This window comes from Sycon ciliatum, chromosome 1 (genome assembly GCF_964019385.1).
Source record: "Sycon ciliatum chromosome 1, ocSycCili1.1, whole genome shotgun sequence".
Taxonomy (NCBI): Eukaryota; Metazoa; Porifera; class Calcarea; order Leucosolenida; family Sycettidae; genus Sycon; species Sycon ciliatum.
Genome location: NC_088643.1, coordinates 42,337,952 through 42,365,213, shown reverse-complemented (window position 1 = coordinate 42,365,213; position 27,262 = coordinate 42,337,952). Strand labels below are relative to the sequence as shown.

General features: G+C 45.7%; 1 protein-coding gene across 1 annotated transcript in view; it reads right to left on the bottom strand.

Moving 5' to 3' along the window:
* Positions 1-3,839: 3,839 nt before the first annotated feature.
* LOC135826809 (membrane-bound transcription factor site-1 protease-like) overlaps positions 3,840-27,262 on the bottom strand; it is a 31,308-nt gene continuing 7,885 nt past the window's right edge. Inside the window, exons 7-33 of the mRNA XM_065339416.1 lie at positions 25,195-25,304; positions 24,680-24,796; positions 24,173-24,240; positions 23,626-23,728; positions 23,197-23,273; positions 22,487-22,561; positions 21,864-21,964; positions 21,567-21,630; positions 20,752-20,848; positions 20,509-20,556; positions 19,696-19,740; positions 19,150-19,287; positions 18,731-18,807; positions 18,465-18,560; positions 18,118-18,197; positions 17,699-17,734; positions 17,339-17,447; positions 17,088-17,138; positions 13,569-13,649; positions 13,145-13,188; positions 12,811-12,888; positions 7,287-7,364; positions 6,958-7,026; positions 6,108-6,233; positions 5,278-5,395; positions 4,928-4,961; positions 3,840-4,575 (exon numbers count right to left, since the gene is read on the bottom strand). Of these exons, the coding sequence (XP_065195488.1) occupies positions 4,303-4,575; positions 4,928-4,961; positions 5,278-5,395; positions 6,108-6,233; positions 6,958-7,026; positions 7,287-7,364; positions 12,811-12,888; positions 13,145-13,188; positions 13,569-13,649; positions 17,088-17,138; positions 17,339-17,447; positions 17,699-17,734; positions 18,118-18,197; positions 18,465-18,560; positions 18,731-18,807; positions 19,150-19,287; positions 19,696-19,740; positions 20,509-20,556; positions 20,752-20,848; positions 21,567-21,630; positions 21,864-21,964; positions 22,487-22,561; positions 23,197-23,273; positions 23,626-23,728; positions 24,173-24,240; positions 24,680-24,796; positions 25,195-25,304 (2,393 nt within the window). The 3' untranslated portion in view covers positions 3,840-4,302. The remainder of the gene's footprint in view (positions 4,576-4,927; positions 4,962-5,277; positions 5,396-6,107; positions 6,234-6,957; positions 7,027-7,286; positions 7,365-12,810; positions 12,889-13,144; positions 13,189-13,568; positions 13,650-17,087; positions 17,139-17,338; positions 17,448-17,698; positions 17,735-18,117; positions 18,198-18,464; positions 18,561-18,730; positions 18,808-19,149; positions 19,288-19,695; positions 19,741-20,508; positions 20,557-20,751; positions 20,849-21,566; positions 21,631-21,863; positions 21,965-22,486; positions 22,562-23,196; positions 23,274-23,625; positions 23,729-24,172; positions 24,241-24,679; positions 24,797-25,194; positions 25,305-27,262) is intronic.

Genomic DNA, 27,262 nt, shown 5'->3' with positions numbered 1-27,262 from the left:
AAATCTCGTGTCACATCAACTTCTCCTTCCTAGAATGCTCCTTGGCATCAGTGTGATATCAGCGTGAGACAGTTCTATCAAAACAAGAGCTGCATGGGTGTATGCCAAAGGTTACCAGCAGCAAAGACAAGCCAATGGAAGTTGTTGGACACATGTATTCCTCGACTGTTGTCACTGTTGAATACCCCGGCCGTCGTGCGCTAAATTTTTTAAAGGTGACCCACTCAGCCATTTGAGATAGCCACCTTGGCCCTCCCGTGAAAGGCAGGACGCCCGGCAACAAGTGGGCGTGATAGCTTGCAGAGGCGCCAGTCCTACTGATCTGACCATCATACACAAACATGCTGCGTGTCCTGTGTTCTAATATTCGCCAAAAACGTGACCTAAACTGTTGCCCGTGTGTGACACAAATCAGAGGCTATCCTACAACAGGCACACTATGAGACTCCATGGCAACAGTCCATGGCAACAGTCCATGGTAAGTGCGGACCCAGAGCGTGAGATTTTGCACTCCACTTTCATGACAATAGCCTCATTCCATTGGAAACTCTGGTCCTCGTCGTATCTACAATCTTTGCAAGCAACCTTTAGCTTGTATTGCCAAAAGTGTAGACCTCAGCTTTCTGAAAGAACGTCATGTTTAGGGCAACTAAAAACAAAATCTTATCAAAGTGTGCAACTGGTGATACCAATTATTATTGATTTTCGCATTCCACACAGTTAATTGGGAACTCGTGGCCTGGCACGAGGAAAACATGGATGCAGTGAATGGGATTTTCGGTCTTTGACCCTTGCTCAGTGGTGAGCTGATCTACTCACCTCCCACCGCTTAGGAGCTGCATCTGCGTCTTGCTCCTTGAAGGGTGGTGGCGTTCCTACGGATGCGGAAAACTCGGTTTCTAGCCGAGTCTCACGCGAACCGTGAAATTGTTGTTCTCATTCCGGACACTGCTTGCATGCCCCTCTGGCAGTGCAAAAACCGTTTCAAATGTATGAGTTTTTAGCAAATGTACTTTGAAGTATTTCGGCGTAATGACTGTGTCTCCACTCAACATACTACAGCTCGTCCCTCGTTAATACATAATCTCTTGGACTTGACAAATGTTAATCTCTGGGACTTGACAAATGTTATGTATTAAGACTATTAACAGGGTTTATGTACTAAACGAAAGTCTGCATAACTTGGTTGTATACCAACATTTTTCACGTTTTTCAACTTTCCTGAGTCACTTGCTACCGTGCCTAGGGAGCGAGATAATTATATCGAGGGAATCAAGAATATCTCGCTCCCTATATTGTAGTCACGGTAGCAAGAAACGCTCAGAAAAGTTGAAAAACGTGAACATTTTTGGTATACAACCAAGTTATGCAGACTTTCGTTTAGTACATAAACCCCATTAATTTAATACATAACACTTTTCGGGAATCAAGAATAACATAAAAATTATGTTACAACGGTCACAGTCAGCGCAGATTCTACAGTTTACATAATGCATGCCCAGCCGCACCCGCGCAATCACTCGGGAAAAAACAGAGCGTTGTCGGTTTGTGAGGTGCGCTCTGATTAATTCTGAGCTAATTGCGTCCACAAGAAGAAATTGAAACACGGTGTGCCTCCACTGGAAGTCCAAAAGACCAACAAATTATGTACTCTTGAGGTAGGTGACATGCGGGTCCGGAGGAAATGTTATGATTGTACTAACGGGGGGTTATGTACTAGCGAATTATGTACTAACCGACAACATTTGTATGGTTGTGACCACGTTTCGTCCGGGACTTGAGATTTCTTATGTACTAACGGGGTTTATGTATACTAACCGGACTCGTATTAACGGGGGACGACCTGTACCAGCACAGGTATTTTCTTCCATAACTGGCAGTCCTATGGGTTTCATCGCTCATAAAATGTAAGGTAGCTCATGATGCTATGCATATGGGTGTCCAGAATGAGTATCAATATAATATTTTATTTGGGCACTTTGGAGGGGTTATGGCCCCTCGAAGTAGCCCAAACAAGGCGTTCTCTAAGAAAGTGACATGTTTACATTGAGGACAATAAGATGCTTCCAACCGTCATCTGTTGCTTCTTGCAATCATGTCAGTAGTTCCCATGTCAGAACATAAGGGTAGTTTTATAAGCAAAAAACACACTGGTTGAAAGTACAGGAGACGAAGCAGGTATTCCGAACCCCGATTCGATATGGGTCCGAAATGCTTTGAAATTTAAACTTTGCAAATTCGCCCGAAAATGATTGAGTTTTCTTGCTATGCATGTATGCATCGCACTACATCAATATCATAAAGTTATGTCAAAATTATGTTAGGTAATTGGACTCGTTTATCCACTGTTTGAAGAAATATGCGAAAAAAAATGATCGCCACTCGTAATTGATTCCAGTGTATTTGCCTCAACAGTGTGTGATTATAGTGGTGCTGAATTCCAGAAAAAGATTTGAAATGCACTTATATCATAGTTTAGTACAATCCTGCCTCTTAGAAACAAACAAAAAGCGAACTCCTGTTTATAAAAGTAGGTTTTCTCCTATTTCGCGACATACATGTGAACGTATGGGTGTGTGCGTGTTTCACGAAAATGGCCGAAGCGGAAGCAATTTTATTGAAGATGCATTTCGATCTTTCCTACAATGCATCTCTTTCTTTAAAATGAATGAATAGAGGTTACCCAATGGCTAAGACCCCCAGGAAAGGTCTCTGTGTGCAATTATTGCTGATGAATTGCAATTGTAAATGGGAGAAATAGACTAGGAGTGGAATAGATGAATATTAGCACCATTCTAGCATTGACGTCGTGTTGTAAAGTGTTCGCAGATCAATATTACGAACTTAAGACACTACATGTATGGGGCATTTACTAAATCAGTTGTGTTCGAGTATCTACACAGCCGTATTAGTAGGGAATACTCTTGGGGTACTGGCAAGAGTGGATAAACAAGAGTATGCGACTGTGGTTATGGGTCAGTGCGCTGCCTTCATTACGTAACTTGCCTTCATCACGCTCTGAAAGCATGCATCCAAACTCTCAATTTCTCGCACGAGCCCATCTGTTTTTGCTCGATTCGTTCCAGTACCTACAAAATCTCTGAATTCTGGCGCGTGAACTCCAGTTCCGTACGAAAGTTCATTTCAAACTGGAGGGAAAGTGCGGTGTTTGATTTTCCGCAGTGCGCGGACTGCAGCTGAATGATGTAATGAAGGCAGCGCGCCGCGCATCTGGCCCATAGAAAAGAGATCACAGTTGCATGCTCTTGTTTATGGACTCTTGGTACTAGCTTAGGAGGTGCTTCTTCTATAGCCATAGATGCATAGAATTTGTTTGTTAGTTCCATATTGGCCATATCTAGGCTTGGACATTGCCAACTAGGGGTTTTATTGGCAGGGGAAACTGGGAAGTACAAAACCAATTTTTGAAGAGGCCAAATCCTATAATTATTATAATTATAGGATTTTGAAAATTCCAGACACCTTTGCACGAAAGGGCAGAAAAAGCAAAGCCCTCTTGCAGGTGAAACTAACTTGGCAGACACCATCTCTGATAAACACAGAATGCAGACTCCAACAGGTTTTTGAAGAAAATATTTTACTTTGTAAGGTGTGATCTACCATTTCCCAAAAATTGAGAAAAATCCTTATAGGATTTGACAGATAGGGAAGGATTCATTACACACTAGCCAAATTTTGGGATTAACAGCTTGCCCTCGTGATGCTTCAACCCTGAAAATTTGAACAAAATCGGACAGAACGCGTTTTTTGGCCTCCGATATTTTTCGCGATGGCATGAGCTATATTCATGTGAGCTTGACTTTCCAAACCTAGTGGCGTGCTGCTAGACATGCTGTATTTAAAGTGTATGCAAGGAGTGTTAGCTTGACACCAGATAAAGAATAAAATAATTATTGTGGAAAAGTAGCCAAGAATGCATCACCATTTTTCCTGCTCAAAATATGGACAAAGAACACAAGAACCTGCTTGTAATGTACGTTAAAACAACTCAAAACACATCGGTACAAACATATGACAAATGTATGCTGCTGGACTCTCCGAGCCTGCCTAGATCTCTATTGTGTTTCGTAAATGATTCATAGCGACTATTTTCTGTACTGGGTTGGCGGTGTGAAAAGGTTTACGATGGAACAAATAAATTATATGAGTGCTGCGGAGAGCTTGATTTCCATTCAAGTTTCTATATTCATGTTCAGTCAAGGGGGTTTTCCCGTCATGGATGGCAACGGGGATGGTACACCACAGGATGGCTACATGGCTGGTGATCTACCGTCCTCAGTGTCATGCACTACTACCGGATCGGCGGCGTGGTTGTCCAAGCGCTGGGTTGCGTGGAATGTTGCGACTGGTGGGCGCGGAGCAGCACCAGCGAGCCACAACAAAGATGAACAAGATGAACGCAATCAGGGCCAGCGAAACCGCGGCCAGTGGAGGCTGATGCACTGCAATCGGCTGAGACGCAAACTCGTCAATGGACTGCGGAGGAATGTGTGGTTCCGGAGGCTGAAAGATCTCCTCAGTGTGATGGCGATGTTTCTTCACATCATCTACATCCTGTCAAGCAGGAAAGCCAAACAGGGCAAACAGGCCATAATTATATTACAGGAAACCATGAGAAGGGTAAGAAACCAACCATAGCGTGTTGTGACACTGCGTTCTGCACTCGGGATGGGTTTTAAAGTAGATATTCAGAATGCAGTGCAGTAGCGCGCAGTGGCCCCTAGACAGGAGGAGCAGCAAATGAAGCAACACATTCACTTTAATGAGTCGATGATACACGCATGTGCGTACATGCGTGTACACCCGCACGCACACACACACACACGCACGCACGCACGCACGCACACACACACTATATTTACTAGTGGAATCTGGAACAACAAACTATGTCAGTGACAGAACTCACTGTGATTGGATTATCTTCAGGTAGTGGTGGCAGTCTGCAACAACCGGACAAGTGCAAACACCAAAACATGAACTTCCAATACTTTTGTCCTGCATACTAGTAATGCACAGATCCTTACTTGTTAGCAGCAGTCAGCAATTGAAGCTAACAATGCGGCAAAGAAAGAAACAATGACCTGGTCAGTCAACATGTAGATAATGACATTGGGAGTGACAAGAGCTGCAAGCACCACTGCCAACAACTGCCAACAGCAGCGAATTGCCTAAGTAGCTTAGCAAACCTGCCTGCTTTCACAGCACAACAATCAAAGAGGGAGGATGTTGAGATAATAGCTCTTGTTTAGAACTTACATCGGCAGGGTGTGGTTGACAGAATGTGCCGTTGCCCAGGTCAGATTACGACATGCTGGAATTGGTAGTGGCTGTTGGTCGACCTTGGAAAGCACTTTGGAAAACTGGGAGAAACGACCTGGCACAAGAGGAGAGTCACACAAACACGACATTATGATATGAAGAAATCAGTAAACAGGAGGAATACAGCCGCCACAATTCCTGCAACGTGAAAAAAGCACCTCGCGTGTCATTTGAATTGTGCCTGACGTGGCGCTGAAAGCTTACCTGATACACCCACACATGCACACAGGCACATGTATAGACACATGCACATGCACACACATACACATATGCGTGCAAAACACACACGTACACACACACACGTACACACACACGTACACACACACACACATACACACGCGTACACACACACACACACACGCGTACACACACACACACGTACACGCCACCTTAAGTCCACATGTTGAATGTACTATGACATACAAAGGAAGAGAAATGAAACCAGGCTTCCAACAAAACAAAAACATTGGTGTGTTATAATTATGCACGTGTGCCCCTTTTCAACATAAGGCAATTGAACATAGTACAGTGTTGCTCAATGAAGTCCAGTCACGTCACTCAAGCACACGCCCGGCGTTGCGCAGCCCTACACCTGAAATGGTGCAAGGCGCAAACTTGAGTGACGCGACTGGATTTCATTGAGCAGCACTGTAGAATGATGCTAGCACATTTTCTCCGAGTAAGTAGTTTAGAAAAGTCAGGACTGATGACGCTGCAAGGGAAACACACAGACCCTATAAAACTACGGTTGTGCATGCCCTACTGACCTGCTAGGGAATCGAGGGCGGGAGGTGTCGGTAATACCATCCCAAATGACGGCTTTGTCTGCATCTCTGGTGGCACGGTGCCGGAAATCAGGAAGCGAAGTAGATGATCAATAAGCCAGAAGCAATCTACAGCACATCACAGCACAGCATGGACAGAGGAAGGATATCACTAGACATGTAACGAATATCCAATTTACCAAGCACATTAAGTCACGGAAGGCCGAGGCTGAAACTACACTACATATAATTTTCATTGACAGAGACGTGAGGTTTTCCTTTAAGACAGTATTAGGGCGCGTTCAGACTACCGTGAATCCCATCAAACCGCGAATGGCGATAAACCGTGAAGGACATTCTTACCACCGATAAACTAACGTTACCGTTACGTACGTTTTGCAGCTCTCAACGCGGTACTGAGAAGGGGATTTTCCCTTTTTCCCCAGCCTGAGCACTTTTTTACTACCGGAATGCAGTTACTGCGCAGCAGCCGCGACAGTAAAACTTTTCCACCGGTAACGTGCCAGTAACGTCATGTGATCAAATCACCTTGGAAACTTTCCCAATCGGTCACTTTTTATCGGTAGTCCTAACGCGCCCTTAGGGCAGCAGCAAAAGGTGATGGTGGAGCAGGTGTGTGCACGCGTGCATGCCTGTGTGCAATGAGAGAGTACTACAGAATGAGACTGACTGTCACATCTCTATGCATTTAGCTGCTCGTTCCTTCACTTTACAATAGATACTATCATCAGAAGAGGGTTTGGGCCCACTTTGCTTGGCCCAAGATGCGATGCGTAAAATAGTTTGACATACAAGCGTATGAGCAGCATACAAAAAAGGGCAAAGCACCTACCTTTCTGCATGTGACTACCATCCACGCAGTTTGAGTCCGTATATGCAGCAATGCGGCCACTGGACGACACTGCATAGATAGTATGGAGAGACAGACGGGCAGCAAGACATGACGGCATCACAATGCGCATACGGCTACCGAGACGGGAAAACAAGCACATATACACACAGCTACACTTTGCCTAGAAATGAAATTGACTCTAGAGTTTGTGGTGTCTTCTCTAAAAATGCAGGCCAGTTGGCTATCAAAAAATTGCGCAATGACATCAGTACAGTATCCGGCAGTGGAATCAGTTGTCATCTCCATGGTAACTTATACAATGTACTTACAGCTATCAACCCTGGGCAGTAATGCCAGTATGGGAACATCATTATGTACAGCAGCTGTACCTGCCAACACTTCCTCGCCTGATGGAAGCAACAAACAACACCATACAAAGCATCCATACACACATACACACATACACACACACACACACACACAATGCTCAAGGGCGGCACCATACCGCGATGGGCTGGGTAGATACAGGAGAAACCAGTCGATGTCATAGCTTGTAGCGTGATATACATGTACAATGGTAAGTGTCCAATACTACACGTGTAGCACTGACAACTACCTCCATACACCCATTAATTACGACCAAAACATGGTGTACCGACGGCCTCCACAGCTATCAACATTAACACCTACGTTCCGCGTGCTGTACAGGCAGAACATTTCGTCGGTCAATAATTTCGTCCAACTCCAAAGAAAGGGAGTTCGTCCGGTTGTAAATTTCGTCTATGGATCATAAGAGTGTATTGAAAAGCTGGACAAATTGAAAATAGCCCGGCATTAAATTTAGTCCAAATGCTCCCTGGACGAAAAAGACGAAATTAAATTCCAGACGAATATTTCTGCTTATACATTAACTGTTATCATTACCTCTCAGGTTTCAATACTACAGTGGGCATGATAACGTCCGGACATCGGACATTTTCCGGACGTTTTCGGAGGAAATCCGACCAAAAACACTGGGTCCGGACACTGACCGGGCGCTTTTGAAAAAATCGAACTACTTCAAAAGTACAGTGATTTGTGTGCATGCTCGCGATGTGTGCATGTTTTCAAGTGTGCGGCGCGTACATGTACTACTACTAACTAGTACGCCCGTACCGTGAGTTCGTGACCAGGGTTACCAGGGTTAGGGCTGGCTTGGGCCGGCGTGGGTGTCAAGCGTCAAGCCGGATATCAGGCCATGCATGCAGGCTGGTTGAAGCGTGCTTGCACTTGTCGGACGGTGTCAAGTACACGTAGATCTGTAAGTGTACTGAGACTACAGTACTTGTTGGGAAGACCGTCGTGGCCATATGTTTTTTAACAATCGACGAGGAGACAATAGACAATAGACTTTCTTCATTTTTTGCTGTTGTTATGAGTGCACAATTTATCTTATTTTTATATTTTTTATACGTTCGGGCCTGATTGGAAATTTTTATTTCCATTGCTATCAGGTTCGGCCTCATTTCCTCTGTGCTGCGCTGATGAGTTCAAAAAGAACGAAACAGCATGCTGTCCGCAGATTGAGTATATTTTTTATTATGTATTTACTACTTATTCAATATTTCTCTCAGGATGCGAAATATGAAATGTCTCAGAAAGTTCAGTTTATTTTGGAACGCAATTTCGCGTACATGTAGTGATTTAGCCTACAGTTAGTTCACGAGTCATTTCGTGGGTTGTTTGTTTCTTGCGTTGCACAATGCAAGACAAGAATTTGCACAACTGCACAAGAGTATTGACGTTGACTCTCAAAATGATTCTTGGTCGTATTTTGTTTGTTTCTTCTAAGTTTTGACAAAGGGACATGTATTTTCGTTTTGTCTTTTCTCGCAGTGTTTCCTTTCATTTCTAAGCCGCGACGCCGTCGCTGCGGTACGACGGGTCACGTGCTGCCAAGCTACTGCATTCTTTGTTCACCAGTGTTCACGGCTACACTGCATTGTATCATGACTCATATGTTTGCTCTGTGCTGAATTCCGTACTAGCGTAGGTCTTTTCAGAGTTTGTCTTTCCATGGGGCTCGGCAAGTTCGGTTCTTCGAAAGGAAGAGAAAGGGTTGTCTTTTGTTGTTTGCGAAATCTCTAAAATCTATTTTACTACCACGAAGTCTTCCCGTTGCGTGTGTGAACCTGCATGACAGTACTTTTGCGAGTGGTGAACGAGAGTTGAGCCGTTGTCAAAATGTTTGGAAAGAGGAAGGGTGACGGTGAGAGCTCTGCTCCGGCGAAGAAAGTAGCACGCGGAGTGAAAACGTCTACTTGTGACAAGTGGGTTTCCGATAGTGACAAGGAACTGAGTACCTCCGTTTGGCTGAGGTACGAGCGACAGAAAGATGACCGGCGATTGGTGGAAATTCTGAAATGCGTGGTGTACGTCAAATTCGAGGAGCAAGTCAAAAGCAGCAAGAATTTCAGCGAGGCTTTCATCGTCGGCTCCAGAAATTTGAGGACGTTCGCATTCAAAGATCATGCTGAAACAGACATGCACAAGCAGGCGATGGGCCTCTTCCGGAGAGAGCAGTCACAGAGCAGCAATCCCATCGATTATGCTCCCATTGTGAAGTCGCTGTGCACGATGGATGCGTCTGCAGCAGCTATCGCTCGTCGAAAGTTCGACGTAGCTTACCTTCTCTGCAAGGAGCACGTCGCTTTTGCAAAGTTTGAGTCATTCTGTCGGCTAGAGGAGCGGCATGGCGTGAGCTTCGGCACAGGTGGCAAGAATGAGTTGGCCTGCGCAACGTACTGCGACTTCATCGGTCATTCTTCCCGAGAGCAGCTGAAGAATAACCTGGGGAAATCAAATTTCTTCAGTGTCCAGACCGACGGCAGTACTGATGTTGCCAATGTCGAGGAGGAGATGTATCTGGCCTTATTCTGCGATCCCCACTCAGCTGATGGCAAAATACATGTTCGTAGCCAATTCGTCGGAGTCCTCCAGCCATCTACTGTTGATGCTGCTGGTCTGATGGACTGCTTTGAAAGGGCCATGGACCACGCTGGCATTGCTGACTGGCGGACCAAGTTGATCGGCGTCGGCTGTGATGGTGTTGCTGTGAATGTTGCCAAGAATGGCTTGAAAGGCAAGCTGACGACGATTGTTCCCTGGGTGGCAGTTGTGTGGTGTGTTGCCCACATGCTAGAGGGTAGTAGAGCTAGCCCTCAAGGCGATATTTGTAAGGGTTTTGATACGTCCGGACATGTCCGGCCAAAAATGGAAATGAAAGGACATGCCGTCCGAGCACTTCGAATTTCTTATCATATGCCCTGTATTGGCATGTTAACACTACGGATGATAAGCACGTCGAATACTGTGTTCGAGTTCGCATACATTTCGCGATTCGCGAACTCGTTCGCACTTTCTGCACCAAAAACCAATCCTATCACAAATCGTGTTCTCGTTCAGCTAGTCGTATGTTAACCACCTTCGACTAATGAAATGCTGACGGCGGGAAAGCTGAAAACTGAAAGCATGTGGTATCATACTTGGAATGCTCAAGTCAACTCTCGGCCTAGCTTTCGCATAGAGCCATATCTCCAGCCAATCACTGGAGATCTGTTGAACCTTTCCGTGCTAATGACGTTGATAGACGTCATGCGCACTGTATGCCAAACGACTAATGACGTCTATAGACGTCATGAGATTTGCGCAGCATATTGCAGGGCATAAATCAGTGTACAAACTTTCATAACTCTGTCAAAAATAGGTCCATTGCGACAATCAATACTGTAATTCGACAAATTTTCAGCCCTTTCAAACTTCGGCCTGCCAGGGCTAAAACCCATTTCGGCCGCATCAAATTTTCGGCCTGTACTGCTGCCGCCTGTATACACTGTCACACTGAACACTGCAAAACAAAATTTCGGCCGCAACAAATTTTCGGCCACACATGTCCAGGCCGAAAATAGCCGAAAATAAAATAGCTCTGAATATTTGTTTACTTACAGTACACAGTTAGTCTGTTGGCAAATTCAAAAATCAATCGAGACAGTGGACTTTCATTATCCCACCCAGGGAGGTAGCGTGGCCCTTTTCACACTGTTTCGGAAGGTCATGACGCGACGAAATTCACCCTATTTTCCTCATTAAACGTCACCATGAGATGCCACTGTTTTGAAGTGATTCTTTTGATTTGATTTGTTTGGCAGAAAATCCACGTGGCGCTCAGGGAATAATTTACTTTCAATCTTTTGCATAGCAATTTTGATATGCAAAATCAAACTTGAATAGCAATTCCAAAATGTTGCGTCAATTTTCTTCAACACTTGACAACCGTCCTTCTGGAGAGATGATCAGAGTGCAAGCTCAGACTACAAGTACACTGTTACACCTTAGTTGCAAACCTAGCCTGGTGCCAGGATGCATAGCTCAGCACTTTCGAAGTTTCGTGCATCTATTTTATCCCTAGGAGACACACCCGGCATGTACATGTACACTGTGCATCATAGGGTACAGTGAACAATCAACATGCATCGCAGTTTTCTGCGACACATTTCTGAAGTTGCTTCGCACCTCAGAAGAATTGCGTAGCAAACTGCGATGCGATACCGGTTAAATTAGTCCCTGGCGCTAATTTTATTTTCTGCGCTTCAGTTTTTCATTTCACCTGCACAGCAATGCTGATTTTCACTCTCTTTTGTCAGCAAAGAGGACGATAAAATAACTATCCTTGTGTCCATGTATCGCTTGAAATGGCTGCACTGGACGTAGACTTTGACTTGCTCATAGTGCTGAGACGGTTATATCGATTACTCGCTACTTACTGGATAAGAAATAATCACATCGAACAATTATTCCGATGCTAGCAGTATTTATGCTGAGTTGGACATTTCCCATCGTTTGCCTCTTTGGAGGTGAGTCAAAGAATCACACTCACGTATCCTCCTAGAAACGCGAAATTCGCGTTTGAGTTCGACTAAACTTCACGACGAACTCGAACACACATTTTGGCATGCCGATTCTCCGTACTTTCAAGGGAGAGAGTACCAGTTCATGTAGTGGTACCGTATTTCCTCGATTAATGGACCATGCTCGAATAATAGACCATGCCCAAATAGTAGACCCTCCTAGAGGCCTCACGGAGAAATAGTAGACCATGCCCGAATAAGAGACCCGGTCTCTTATTTGAGTTCATCGCTTTGCGTATGCGCACTAAGAAAGCACGTGGTGGATCAAAAAAGGACGCGATTTTAGGTTGCGCAACTACAATTTTTGTAGTGGCTAGTGCTTTCTTTCATTATTTGAGCATGGTCCACTATATTTTCATCGGCACATCGCTGGAAATGGTGGATTTTTAACACGTCATAATATGGAACTTCTATAATATTATTATGAAGTGTTAAAAATCCACCATTTCCAGCGATGTGCCGATGAAAATATAGTGGACCATGCTCAAATAATGGACCATGCCCAAATAAGAGACCGGGGGTCCAACCCTCTTCAAAAAACAAAAGACCGGGTCTATTAATCGAGGAATACTGTGCTAGCAAATGCGGTGATGCATGCGTGAACCCTTTACATGCAGTGAACTGCGCCGACACCCACGGTCAACTGGGTACTCACTACTCGGAGTGAGGGTAACATGGATGCAGCTAACGAGGTTAGCCCCCTTGTCGGGCATTGGTTGTGAGACTTACCACCTCACCCTCGCCGTTAGGCGCTGCATCTGCCACCCTGGTAGCACAGGCATGGTGGTGGCCTGGCACATGCGAAACTTCCTAAGCTGGTTGTGTTTCTCAACGCAATTGTATAGCCGGTGGTAACGCGGACGTGCAAACTTTACTTTTTTTAAAATACGGTATGTTGTCTCCTTACCTTGGTTTTTCATACGTGCAGAGAGCACTAGTGCCTGATCAGGAACACTAACAAAGCTAGTACCTGAGGCAAGATAAGCTGAACAAAACAAAAACACACACACACATACATACATACACACAGGATTCACATGAAAGTTGAAACAGTTCCATCTGGAGAGGTGCAGCCATAAATTTAGCCTGCATATTTGCCCTGGAAAAAAAGCACTGGCTCTGTGCAGGCAGGTTGGGGTACTCTCTGCAGCCAAACAAAGATACATAGGGAGACCAAACCAATTATTTTTTTTAAGTTCTAAATTGTCGCACTGGACAAAAAGGTGTCCCGGGAAACTTACTGCTATGATGTCCGACAGTGAAATCACCTTCCCATACCGTGTCACTGCAAGAGGAAAACAAATACAACAAAAGAATGATGAAGACTGAATAGAGTCATGCAGAGCAAGCACTAGTACATCATCAATCAAAAATACATGTATCTACGTCGCTCACCTAGCAGCTGGGTAAAAGCGCACCACCTTGATTCACAGCCAAGGAAAGGAAAACCGTACGACTGAGTACAAATAAGGCCGTGTAATTACAGTCAAGCACAAGCAGTGACCAATTGAGGAGCGGAACATAGCCAATATCCTTAGCTGAGAGATAGGCTAGAAGAGAGCAATGCTTCTCGTTTTCCGTGCAAAAAATTACACAGTATTACTATTAGGCAACACATTGGTCTTCAGAATACATGTGCATGTAGAGGAGCAGTAATTCACCTACCCAAATGCCAGGGACCACGGTTGTAGGAGACGGTTTAGAGCAGGTATGTTACTACCACCAGTATCAGGGATCCACCATTGCCTGCAGTGTAGATTGGCACACCAAGGAAAGTACACATACGCTGTCTATACAAACACTCTACTTCACATCTTGCACTCAGTTTTTTTTCAAACTTTGGAGCAGGGTGCAGGCTTTCGCACTCTGAGGCTTCCACAGTTTCTCGCCAGGAAACTGGCATCAGGCCGGCCTGGTTTCAAACATCAGGTATTGTATTGGCAGTAGGAAACTAGGTAGACATCCGATAATGTTTGCTCACCTCCGCCATGCCTCCAACTAAATCTGTCTTCGTGGGCTGACGGATTCTGAGGTAAAACTGTTGTGCTCCCTCCTCGGGATCGAGTCAGATTGTAGATGAAGTAAAGACGTTAGCAACATTTGTAACGGAGTCCGCGTGTGGATACGTCTCATCAGAGTACCGCTGTAGATATCTATCCTCAAAAGACGTTGCAGTCTCCTCTCTTCAAACACTCACTGAATAACAAAGATTAGTACGATCATGACTGTCAGAATCTGCATACCGCGAGGCACGACTGAAGAATCGAATCAATGAATTATCGAGGCAAATTACAGGTCTACACGAGGAGGCTGTCGCCCTCAGGGAGTCCGCCATTGCTTCTCTCCGGCCTGCCGTGGCTGAAGGAACTCCAGAGTACTAGCACTTGCACTCAGCGGAGTCAACGGCGTACCCGTACCCGGACGCGCAGGAACCAGGCCCAGGATGCCACGCGGGTCACGACTGATGAAGCATGTTGGCCAGTGCAACTAACTTGGAGCTGGAGGACGACAACGACGAGCCCCAAACTCTAGACATCATTACTGATGGCAGCTGGAAATTAGTTGCACAGGAACCCCCCAGGGCCAAGAAAGCAGTAATCTTTGTGGGCAACCTAGGTACAAACTGCACTGAAGAGAGCATCAAAACCTTCGTGAAGCGGCGCGCTGCGGCAGTGGGATCTACGGCCAGTGTTCATAACGGCAGCATCCATACAACGCAGACAGGAAGGGTGTCAGCTAGGATTTGTATAGATGCCACAGACCCGAGCCTCGTGACAACTCCAGACTTCTGGCCAAACACCCTGTCAGCGCTGCAAGACACGGCTAAGCACAATCGTTAATGGACAGAAATCTACTCAATTCCAGATCAAAGCTGGGGTACCCCAAGGCAGCATCCTGGGACCCACGTTGTTCCTAATGTATGTCAATTATGTTGAGACCTGTCTCTCCCCATCGCTTTGAGCCAACAAAGTCGCAGCTACTACATATTGGCCACCACTGCAACCCCTGGCCACTCCCAGACCTAACATTCGGAGCCCATGATATTCCCTGTGAGGACGAGCTGAAGCTCCTGTGAGTGACCTTCGACAGCAAACTCACCGTCAGCCGCCATCTCCCCAAAGTTACTACTCTTCGTGCTATAGCCCGGCTAGGATTTCTACGTCGTGCACCAAATTATCTTGGTCATGAAGGACGCTTGACGATGTACAGAGGCTTTGTACGCCCTGTACTCGAATACGCACCACTGGTATGGATGGGCGCAGCCAACTCCCACTTGCAAAGTCTCGACCGAGTACAGTGGAAGGCCCTTGCTAACATTGGTCCTGACGCCTTGCTGCAGAGCCTAGCTGCCCGCCGTCGAGTGTATGCTCTAACGTACATGTACACGCTGATATGCCTGCAGGACCATCCAGACCTCTGTGCGCTTGTGCTGCCTCGCCAGGAAGCTAGCCTCGTACCACGGACAAGATCGCAGCTCCGTGTCCCCAATCAGCATCAGCTACAAACAGTGCCCTACGGCCCCCAACTTTCTCCAGTGTTCGTTCCCATATGGAGTGTGAATGAAGGGAACAGGCTGCCGCAAGACATGTTCCCGGAACCGATGCCCAAGCCGAAGTCTCTCCAATCCTTCAAGACGAAGGTCCACCGTCACTTGCGTCAAACTAATTAGCTCTGGGCAGCGGACTCCCTGTGAGGCCAAGCCACCCGTCAATGAGCAACTACCCTCGTCCAACATCTCTTTCTTGTGCCCCCCCCCCCCCCTCTCTCTCTCTCTCTCACTTTCCTCACTTGATCTCCCTCCCTCCCTAGCTGCATTCTTATCGATGCCTGGTCGTAGGCTATGATTCGGAGACCTCCGGTCGGATGAGCCTCGCCAACCACACCAGCACATCGTCCCTAATCCCCTTTGTCATGTTGTTCAGTGTCACTTCAGTTGTCCTCTTTCCCTGATTATTAGTAGGGCTGTGTTTGCTAGTAAAATTTAAATGAAAAATAAAAACTGATGTAGCACCATTGGTCTAAACAGTCAGTGAGGGGCCATCCGTAAATATCGATATATATTTAGAAACGAAAACTAGTCATTTCTCTTCACCCCCCCCCCCCCCCTCCTTGAGAAACGAACACATACAAACGGTTATATTATCGATATCGATATTTTTTCTTTTTTCTGGGCGTGCTCATACATGTACATACAAAATGTGCATCGATATTTTTGAGAAACGAACATGCGCTCACCCCCCCCCCCCCTTCCCCCTAAACGACTAGTTTTCGTTTCTAAATAAATATCTATATGATACGGATGGCCCCTAAGATGCGATTTACACGTCGGCAGGATTCATCCCGTGTGTGATGCTGCCAAGGAGATTCAGTCACATGTACTCATATTTTGGTGCGAACGTAACCCGGTATGGTCCCGGTGCTGTGAGGGGGCTGGGGTGTGGAAATGCATACCGTGGCATTCCAAGGACTGTTTCGTACTACAGGTACTGTACGTCGTGCATCCTGCCGTGTGAATCGATTTTCGTTTTTCCTGTGTCACGGCAAGCTGCCGGGATCACATGCTTCAGTTCCCGGCGGGATGCACTGCCGTCGTGTAAATCGCCTCTTAGTTGTCTGCAGCATTTTGCATGCACATGCATAAGGCCACACGTTTTTATTTCTATGTTTCTCGTCACCCGCGCGCATACGATTCAGGACTCTGGAAGAAAAAAAGAAAAAACTGTGCTGCACTGACTGTGCATGTGGGAATAGCACACTCATGCACATGTACATAACGTGGCCTGGCCTGCGCAACACTTGATGCTAGGGCGGCATTTTTGTGCGCAATCTAGCTGCACAGGCACAGATTGTGACAGAAGCTCCTACCACATACTAGTTGCTAACTATGGATGCTATTTTGCATGGTGTATTGGTGGATTTTAGTGTGAACAAAGGTCTAATAAACTTTTTTATTTTTCGGTCATTTTTTATTTTTTATCACCTCTCGCATACGTTTTTAGATTTTCAGGTGACGAGAAACATAGAAATAAAAACGTGTGGCCTAACCTGAAATTTGATGCAAATATATTTAATCCACACACGGTATTGCAGAGACAAAACTGTGCACCCAGCACAGTCCTGGGTTTCTCTACCAACGGTGCTGCACAGCAGCCTACCTATCAACCCAGGAGCAATGGGACTTACTTTGTGTTTTCGTCAAAGAACTGAATACGCCTCATGACCGATGTGTTGTACCTGAGTAAAATGAACACACAATGCACGCCCATCAGATAGCAAAGAGTAAAACAGAGAGGTTCCAGGCTGTCCAAAGAAAGCAAAGAGTAAATAAATACATCTTACAACTTGCACATAAACACATGGTTAGGCAATCAACCCATCAGAAAACCCAATAGAAAAGAAGAGCAATGCATTTGTGCTCAAACTGAACAACATACCAGTCAGCCAGGACCATAAGGGACAAGCCGTTGTGCTGTACGTCATTCCGCAGCTTGGCAATCTCTTCCTGGAAGAACTCCTCCTCCGGGTCTACGATCATGAGCGCACCTGTCACAGGATGAGAGAGGTCATTCCAAAGGAGAACAATCAACGTGAGCGGTTGCTTCTGCAGCTGCTATGCGTACAGAGTAGAAACAGCCACACAGTCTAAGGTACTGCACGAAGCCCAACATACCACCATCAGCATCCTTACTGTTGGGCTTGGGATAGTCCATACATGTATAAAAGCATGGCTGAAAACGCAAAGTGCACCACAATACGGTAAATCATCAGTGCCTTCAAGGGGCCAGGTCACTCACCATACTGGGAGGCATCGAAGCAAGTAAACGGTGCACCTATCCAGAGTGAATAGAAGAAGAAAGACACATCCAGAATGGGCTTAGTTATCGCATCACTGCTACTTCAAAACAAATGTTATTTTATCCAGCAAAAGATCTCCAGAGAGCAATGAAGGTACATGAAGGTACATATCACAGCAGTACACTCATACACAAAGCCTGTGCAACCAGTATGTGCACCACTAGCATTTGTGTCAGCGATAGGCCCTCCAGCAAATGTAAGGTAATCTGCCCGCACGACCTCGAGAAAAATTGACAGTGAAGATAGTATTGAGCATACCCGCCGGAAGGGATCTCGGAGTAACATACGGACAAGTGTCAAGTGTCACCAAAACCATCAACCCAGATCGCAGAATGCAACTAAGTTACTTGCAACCTACCGAGAACTTCAATGTAATAACCATTTGTGCGCAGATGTTCATAGAGAGGCCTGAAGTTTGTGTGTATATGATCACCATTCCTTCAACAAAAGAAAGCAACACGATTATAGTGTTAGAAACAAGCATTGGAAATTCACCACCCAGACAACATAGGAAAACAGCAAAAATAATCAATGAAAGAGAGAATTTAACCAATTTATCGCAGCTACAAAAGACAGTGAATTGGTTTTATTCAGACAGGTGGGCAGAGTGTTTTCGATGCACGCATCTACTAGTAAAAGGCAATGCTGCCATGCAGTCACAGCACAGCAAGCAATGTACATTTCTTGCAATCATGATTTTCTCACCAGTCCAAAGGGTCCGTCTTCATGCGTAGATTATCTCGTGGAAAGTAGCCAGGTGGATATCCCAGGTTGTGGTATTGGTCCCAAAGCAGACGTTTGCTGTATTGACACAGGTGAAGACAGACACGAAGCAACACAATGAACAGGGCTGCTCAGCATACTCACAATCACTCATTGTACAAAACATCAACAACCGCATGGCACAGCTCACTATCGATGTATATGTAGGACCTACTGGCATGGAATGGAATTGCTCTGTAGGCACTTACTGCCTTGGAGGCGTAGGTATAAGGCGCACTTTGATGGGTAGTGTAGCATTGGATATCATGCTACCACCAGTAGATTCCTAAATGCGACAAGCAAGAGAGAGAGAGAGAGAGAGAGAGAGAGAGAGAGAGAGAGAGAGAGAGAGAGAGAGAGAGAGAGAGAGAGAGAGAGAGAGAGAGAGAGAGAGAGAGAGAGAGAGAGAGAGAGAGAGAGAGAGAGAGAGAGAGAGAGAGAGAAAGAGAGAGAGGTCACGGCCAGCGGAGTTATGACACGTCCACCTCTGATTTGAAGCACAAAATAAAATAAAATAAAATGAATGATTGAGTAGCACAACATGGAATCAACATCATTCGATCTACCACACATGCCGAAACGTCTTGGTTTCATAATGGAGTTCTTTCAAGCTGGAAGCTCTACTCACCACTGTGTCCGATATGACAGTAACAACTACATATCCCTCTGCAGTGCCTTCAAAGTTAGCTGCTTCCGGACGTGCAGCAATGGATACAGCCAAATAGCCAGCCCACGGCCACAACACAGGAGCCCAATCCAGAGAGACCTGCACAAATAAAGCAGCATCCATACCAAATAGGCAAAACAGTAATACATGACATCAACGTATAATGTGTACTGTGCACATGCAGCAATAGAGAAAACAAGGGGCTTTCACAGATAGCAATATGTTTTCAAAATGAAACTTTGTACAGTGGGGGTGGTGGTAGTGGGTGTTGAAGCGCTCTTCACTGCTGAGTTGGATATTACTGATGTCCTCTAGAAAAAATTGACACAAGGGTCAGCATACGACTGTGTTCGTTAGTGAGGGGGGGGGGGGGGGGGTATGAGAAGTTACTTCTAGTCGCAAATAGGCCCATGCAAGCCAGAGTCACTGAGTCTTTGTTGAACCTCTGCTCAAACATGCATCATTAAGCGTTCTAAGTTAAAAATAAGCAATAACATTGCTACTTGCCTTGATCAGGTCGCCATTAGCCAATGATAGCGGATGCCATCTCGGCTAAACACAAGTGACAACAGTCCAAAAATAACCTCAATCAATAGAACATCATCAGAGATTACCAACAACATACATGGAACACCAGTATTGCTCTTGGTATCACAAGAAATAAAGCTCGCCGCTTTCATAGGAGGTGCCACGACTCTGCGTCAACGTGACCATAAGTGTGACGGATAGATTGTGTACAACCTAGCCTCAACATGGCCTCAAGTTGTCAACCTAGCTTACCTAGCCTGAATGAAGTGGGCTAAATTTCATGTATAACCTGGCCTGAAGTTGGCTAAATTTCATGTATAACCTGGCCTGAAGTTGGCTAAATCTCATGTATAACCTGGCCTGAAGTTGGCTAAATTTCATGTATAACCTGGTCTGAAGTTGGCTAAATTTCATGTATAACCCTGCCAGAAATTGGCTAAATTTCATGTATAATCTGGCCAGAAGTTGGCTAAATTTCAGGTATAACCTGGCCAGAAGTTGGCTAAAATTTCATGTATAACCTGGCCAGTAGGCTAAATTTCATGTATAACCTGGCCAGTAGGCTAAATTTCATGTATAACCTGGCCAGAAGTTGGCTAAATACATGTATAACCTGGCCTGAAGTTTGCTAAATTCGTTCTGCCAGGACAGACCCGACAAACTGGAGTTGCACACTCTTGGGCGGCAGTTGGGGTCATGCACTCTTGCTATCAGCCACTACAATTGTCAAGGACAGGAGTCGTTGGGTGTGAAGTGATACAGCCTACTACAGGCAAGGCAGACCGAACAAACCTGGCCAAGAAACCTTCCTGAAACAGCCATGCCGTTCAACACCGTGACCTGAAAATAACACAAACACACAGCAAGCAAGCAATTAGTACAGCAAAGAGGGGACTGTATAAAACAGTAATTAATTATATCTGTGATGGTGGACTAAAAATGCCCCCCCCCCCCCACACACACACGCACACACACAAACAAGTAAACACTCATTTTTTGATTGAAAACAACAGCAGACATGGAACAGCAACTCACATTGACTGTCATTGGCTGTGCTCCCACATACAGAGGCTGAGAACAGAATGGCCACATGTACGGGCATTCAGTCTGGTCGACGTAGCTGGGACTAAGCCTGTAATCACACAGTAGAACACAGTCATCATGTCACTATACCACAAGACGTTAACACACAATGTACATACATGGGTCACGACTCACAAGTAATACGCGCGTTGTAACGAGTAGATAACCAACTAACCGGGTGTGTAGAACTCTGTGACTCGTGTCATATAGCTCTGCTACCGTGAGCATGCTCAGCTTAGCACACTCTATCATACCAGAGGACTCCGCTCTCTCGATGTACACACACGTATAACACGGTTTCAGAACAAGAAGTAGAGGACTCCTACAATGATTTCACCGGCACCTCAGAGCTAAGCCAGGTTGGCGTCCACAAGGGCTCGTTATAAGATGAGTACAGTGCGTGAGTGCTTCAGTATTCTGCACCTGGATCTACGAGAGATTGCAGCGTGCACGCGCAACTCATGAGGCAGGTCAATGTAAATGGGCCTGGCATTGTGAGAGATCTACACCAACATAACAGATATCTGCTGTTAAACACAAATGAGGGAGGGGGGGGGGGGGGGGGTGAAATGGTTTGAAATCTACAAAAGTGCATTGGAGGGGACCTTCACAAAAATAATTATTTATTCATTTACCTAGACCTCACCTAATCGCATGAACATTGTCCAGCCAATAATGAATAGGAGGGTGATAAGGCAACCAAGGTAAGAAAAAATGAACACAAGGACAATGAGATGTTTGGGTACTCTCTGCTGGGATTTACGTACGATATGTGCGGCTTGTACTTGATCAAGAATTGATATGCCTTCCACAGGTCTAGCTTTCCAGCACCTGTTAGACACAGAGAAGAAGCGAATGAGAGAGACAAACACGTTTCAATATGGTACATTTTGAAACAAAGATCAATCTCCGTTCTGAAATCACTTCCTGGTCATGGTTGCACTGAATGGATCATGGATTAAAGCAAGTACTATTTCAGCATCTCCAAACACAATGCACACAAGATGCTGGAGCTTAATTTCATCAGCCCAGGTCCATCAAAAGCTGAAATAACTACGCCTTACCCTGCTCGAAGAGATTAGCATCAGCTACACGACTGGCAGTGGACATGATAGCTTGTTTCATGCTGGCTGGGTTGAGAATACCAGGTTGATCCACTACGGCACTGCACCATAGGAAGATACACACACACACATGCACGCACGCACGTGCACACACACACACACACACACACACACACACACACACACACACACACGTGTGCATGCGCACTGATTCTCTGTTGTTGTTCATCTCTTCCTCAGTTGTCGTTTTGTTCTCCTTGTGTTTACATCTACATTGTATGTTGATAAAGATACTGAAACCCAACAGTGTTATTAGGCGATTGCTAAGTACAGCAGATGGTGTACCGTACACCATACTCACCATCCAAAATGGTGATGTACCACAGTTCTGGCTTGCTCTGCACTTTTGAACAGCTATAGGTCTGACCTAATGGCTAGGGTTGCTTCAATGTTCGCCACGAATCCCATTTTTGTTCTCTTTGGGAAAAAGAGTACTAAGCAAGGAAAATACAAAAAATGCAATAATAGAAAAAAGACTTTTAAAAATGATGTCTGGAACTCCCAAGTAAAACAAAATCATGTCAAGCACATGATTATACACAGCACATTGTGCTATCCCTTACCTTGCTAGAAGTGTGACAGCTCCTGCCACCACCGGAGAAGCAACACTAGTCCCTGACAAAGACCGGCAGCCGCCCCTAACAGCAAAGATAACACACGAAATACCGCTTTCTTACATGACACGTGATCGTTGCCGGGGCCATGGCCAATAGGCGATCTTCCCGCCGCGGGCATAATCAGGCCATCAGGACCGTTTGACGTCATTTCGGGAGTTTCAGGACCATTTGATGTCATTTCGGGAATGTTAGGACCGTTTGACGTCATCTCGGGAATAATTTTTTGACCTTTCGACCTTTGACCTTCCCTAATATGTTGCTTCGCGCTGTAAGAAATCAAATCAAGCACGCTCTGTCTGTCATGATGGCTGAATGAATCTTGCCCTTGCCTGCAGCCCTCGGGCCTACGGCCCTTGGGCTGCAGGCTCGGGCAAGATTCAGCCATCATGACCTCCTGAGCGTGCTTGATTACATACGTTTTAAAAAATGAAGTACATTGCGCATTCTATACAGTTGTTGGCCCGTGTGAACATATTCATATGCCACTACTAACATGAGGATGGCCTCACATAGGCAAACACATGCATACATGCACATACGTGCACACACGTGCACACACGTGCACATACTTGTACACATACACACACACACGCACGCACGCACGCACACACACACCACACACACACACACACAGATCATACTACGCTGCAACTAACTTGAGATTGGAACCTCGAACTTCTGTTCCGTACGTGACGATATCTGGCTTAACGCGACCATAGCCAGCAGGTAATTCCTGAGCAGGACAAGGAGAAATGCATTGTAGGCAGGACAAGGAGAAATGCATTGTAGACAGGACAAAGGCAGCTCCATGAGAAGTACATTCACTCCAAAAAGTAGTACCATCACCTGAACTCAGCTCAGCAACACACAACACCCACCAACGTCACCATACACATTCTCATATCACACACATTCGGACATCATACACATCCACATATCGCACACATAATCATTCGCATATCACCCACATTCCCATATCATACACATTCGCTTATCACACACATTCGGACATCACACACATCCGTATATCATACCACATCACACACATTTGAACATCACGAGAATGTAGCATTACTGAGCCATACCCATGTGGTCATTCCACGTGATGAGAACTTGGCAATGCTGCCATCCTGGGTTAGGCCACCCACACCTATCACATCCATCTGATCTGCTGGATTGTTTAGAGTGCTGGAGAGGAGGCACAGGTGACATACAATCACTTTACTTCAACACATGTACATGTACGTGTATAACGGCATATGCTACATGGACATAGTATGCAAGGATAAAGATGAACGAATGGTGGACAGGCTATACAGGGCTGCTTGGAAAGTGGTACAGTGGAAGCACAGCGTAATAGCTATTACTGTACAGGGGCGTCGGACACGCTCCGGTCACTACGGTATTGACCGTACCACTATTTTCCCCAGTTACCCGCGAATCAATAAAATGCCTTGATTTGGGCTCTAATTTTTCAGAATTTTCAGCAAAATTCACAGCAGAGCCTGTGCCCCTCCCTCCACCTCAGATGGCTGACCGTACCATCCTAAAATACCTTCCCAAGCCCCTGCTGTACAGCCATTTGAAATGGAACACACACAACCAGTACATGTACTGTACACTAGCACTCACCCATACAGTGGGCCGTCATTGCCAATGGCTGACACGAGTATGACGTTATTGGCTGTAAGCTCCCAGACCTACACACGGCACAACACGGCACAACACAGCATGACACACATGATAATACGCATACCTACTTTCTCCGGTTCAACAAAATTGTCGCAGCTCTATGAGCAAATATTATACGAACTGCGAGTCACAATTTTAATGAACCAGAGTAAGCACACAAGATGGAGGTACACCATTGACTACTTCAAAGTAACATTACCATTTGCATGACCTGCCAGGTGCTCTAGAAGCTAAACCACCATACATGCAAAGCAAACACTTTTTCAAGCACTACCTGTAGTATCTCTGGCTACTATATCTGAAGTATGCATATCTGATAACAGTGTAGCTGTTCGTATACTATAGTAAACAACATTAACTATATAAATTTAACTTCATTGGCAATGAAAACACTGTCTCTACCAGAGTAATGCATGAAATGAAATGAGTGCAAACATCGATAAGTACCTTGTCAACAAACGGCTGGTCCATAAAGTCTGGACCACCAATGCTGAGGTTCAGCACATGTATCTTCTTCAGGATGGCGTAGTTGAAAGCGTCCAAAAACCAGGAAGTGTAAGAAACCTGCCAAGCAGCACAACATCATGACATGCACATTGAGTGCCTTAGTACAAGTCTTGGGAAACCGTGTTATCTAGTTTGCAGGTACGGAGGGCGAGTGCCTGTGGGGTACCATCAAAATAGATCCTTGACAAACAATGTACATGTCCACTCCAGCAGATCGTGAAGCGACTGGAGGCATGCTTGTTTCTTCGTTTTTATTTAACTTCACCAGATACACAGCCATTTCTGCCTTCTCTTCTTCTTTAACTTCACCAGATACACAGGCATTCCTGCCTTCTCATCTAACCATGCGACTAGGCTCTCAATAAAAGATAAAGAATACTGACGTAGCAGACACAGGCAACAATACACGGTCGTCTTTGTCGCACACCTCATTGTCTTTCAACGCACACACTTACTTGATTGTTTGTGAAGACACGGAATATGTACAGGTCAGCGTTCTGAGCAAATCCAAAGCATTCCCGTGAACTGCTGATGACTCCGGCCACAAACGTACCATGTCCAACACCTGCGCATGGGAAAAAATCACATGGCTCACAAGCTACCTATAACCAACTACATAAGACTTATATGTCGTGTATCAGTCATATCAAGTCGTCCCCTCATTACCCGCAGTCGAACGGACATGCGGAAGCAGCCGCGAAGGTAATGAAGTACCTGCTAGAAAAAAACTACCAATGGTGGTAATCTCGACACCGATGCTTTTCAGCGCGGCCTCCTTGAGTGGCGAAAACACTCCTGGTGCTTCTGGGAAGAGTCCCGCTCAGTTGCTATATGGCCACCCGCTTGCATTCTTTGTTCTAGCCAAATGGAGCCAGTTTGACTCTCACTGGAAAGACATGGATGATGTCAATCCAGTTGCAGACCCGGCACCCAGTCAGCCTCACCGGGAACTTTCCCGTTTGTCCATCGGCATGCACGTCGACATCCAGCATCCGAAGACCAAACATTGGTCATCCCATGGTCTAGTGATAGCTATCAGTGAACATCGTGACTACTACGTGAAGCTCCCTAATGGACGTGTATATTGGCGCAACCGTCGCTACCTCCGCCCATACCATCCTCCTACTCAGCCATGCTTACGTCTACTCCAGTACCTGATGCTGCACCATAAGCAGTCACTGTGACTCTGCCGTCGCCACAGTCACAGCCAGCTAATCAGATGCCAAACAGAATCGAGTAACTTTGGCGTGTAGGAGGTTCTGCCTCTCAAAGAACCTATTTGTATTCAAATTAGACCTCCCACATCTCCATTATGAATACTGTGAATGTAGACGTGGCAGCTCAAGCAAAGGTCGGGTATACCACGTCGTCTTATTGTGTCTTGTATTAAGCAAAAAGGAACATTTCGCAGTGCAAAAGTTGTTGAAACAGCCGTATATCTGGCTGTTATTATGTTCAATGACTTGATTTTATGAACGATTAGTAGGACTTGCTAAGCGGTGTATACGGAAATCACTAGGAAGAACTATGTTAACATTAGTGCAGCTCCAAACTGTCGTGAAGGAGATTGAAGCTATCCTGAATACTCGCCCACTTCTATACGTCGATGATGATGTAAACAACCATGTCTTAACGCCAGCAAACATTCTTCGCCAGTCTACATTACTTGGACTACCAGAGCTAACAGAAGCAGTACAGGATAACTACGGTAAAGTGTCGTCCAGAGAAGAGCTACTTGTAAAGTGGAAAACTGGACAGAGACAAGTGGAAAACTGGACAGAGACACTTAGAGCTATTCTGGAAAGTCTGGGAAGAAGAATATCTCACTAACGTCAAAGAACACTCGCAGCAACACATCAGTCAGCCGAAGATCGTCAGCCATTTCGAGCCCAGAGTCAATGCAGTAGTAATAGTGAAAGAAGAGAACTTGGGAAGAGGCGAATGGCGAATGGGCAAGATGTAGGTAATCAAGCACGCTCAGGAGGTCATGATGGCTGAATCTTGCCCGAGCCTGCAGCCCAAGGGCCGTAGGCCCGAGGGCTGCAGGCAAGGGCAAGATTCAGCCATTATGACAGACAGAGCGTGCTTCATTTGATTTCTTACATCGCGAAGCAACATATTAGGGAAGGTCAAAGGTCGAAAAATTATTCCCCGAAATGACGTCAAACGGTCCTAACATTCCCGAAATGACGTCAAACGGTCCTGAAACTCCCGAAATGACGTCAAACGGTCCTGATGGCCTGATTATGCCCGCGGCGGGAAGATCGCCTATTGGCCATGGCCCCGGCAACGATCACGTGTCATGTAAGAAAGTCAAATTAGTCAAGAGCAATGATGGCCAGCAGCGCACAGCTAGCGTAAGACTTGCAAGTGGAAAGCAAATCACTCGTCCGTTAGCACTTCCATACCCTACGAGTGTGGGTCAAAACGTTCATTCAACGGGTCTGTAGGCCCCTGTGGCTTGAGTGTGTACTGGAGAAGATGGGTTGCGGAACCGGAACATTCATTGCTTCAGCTTTGGCT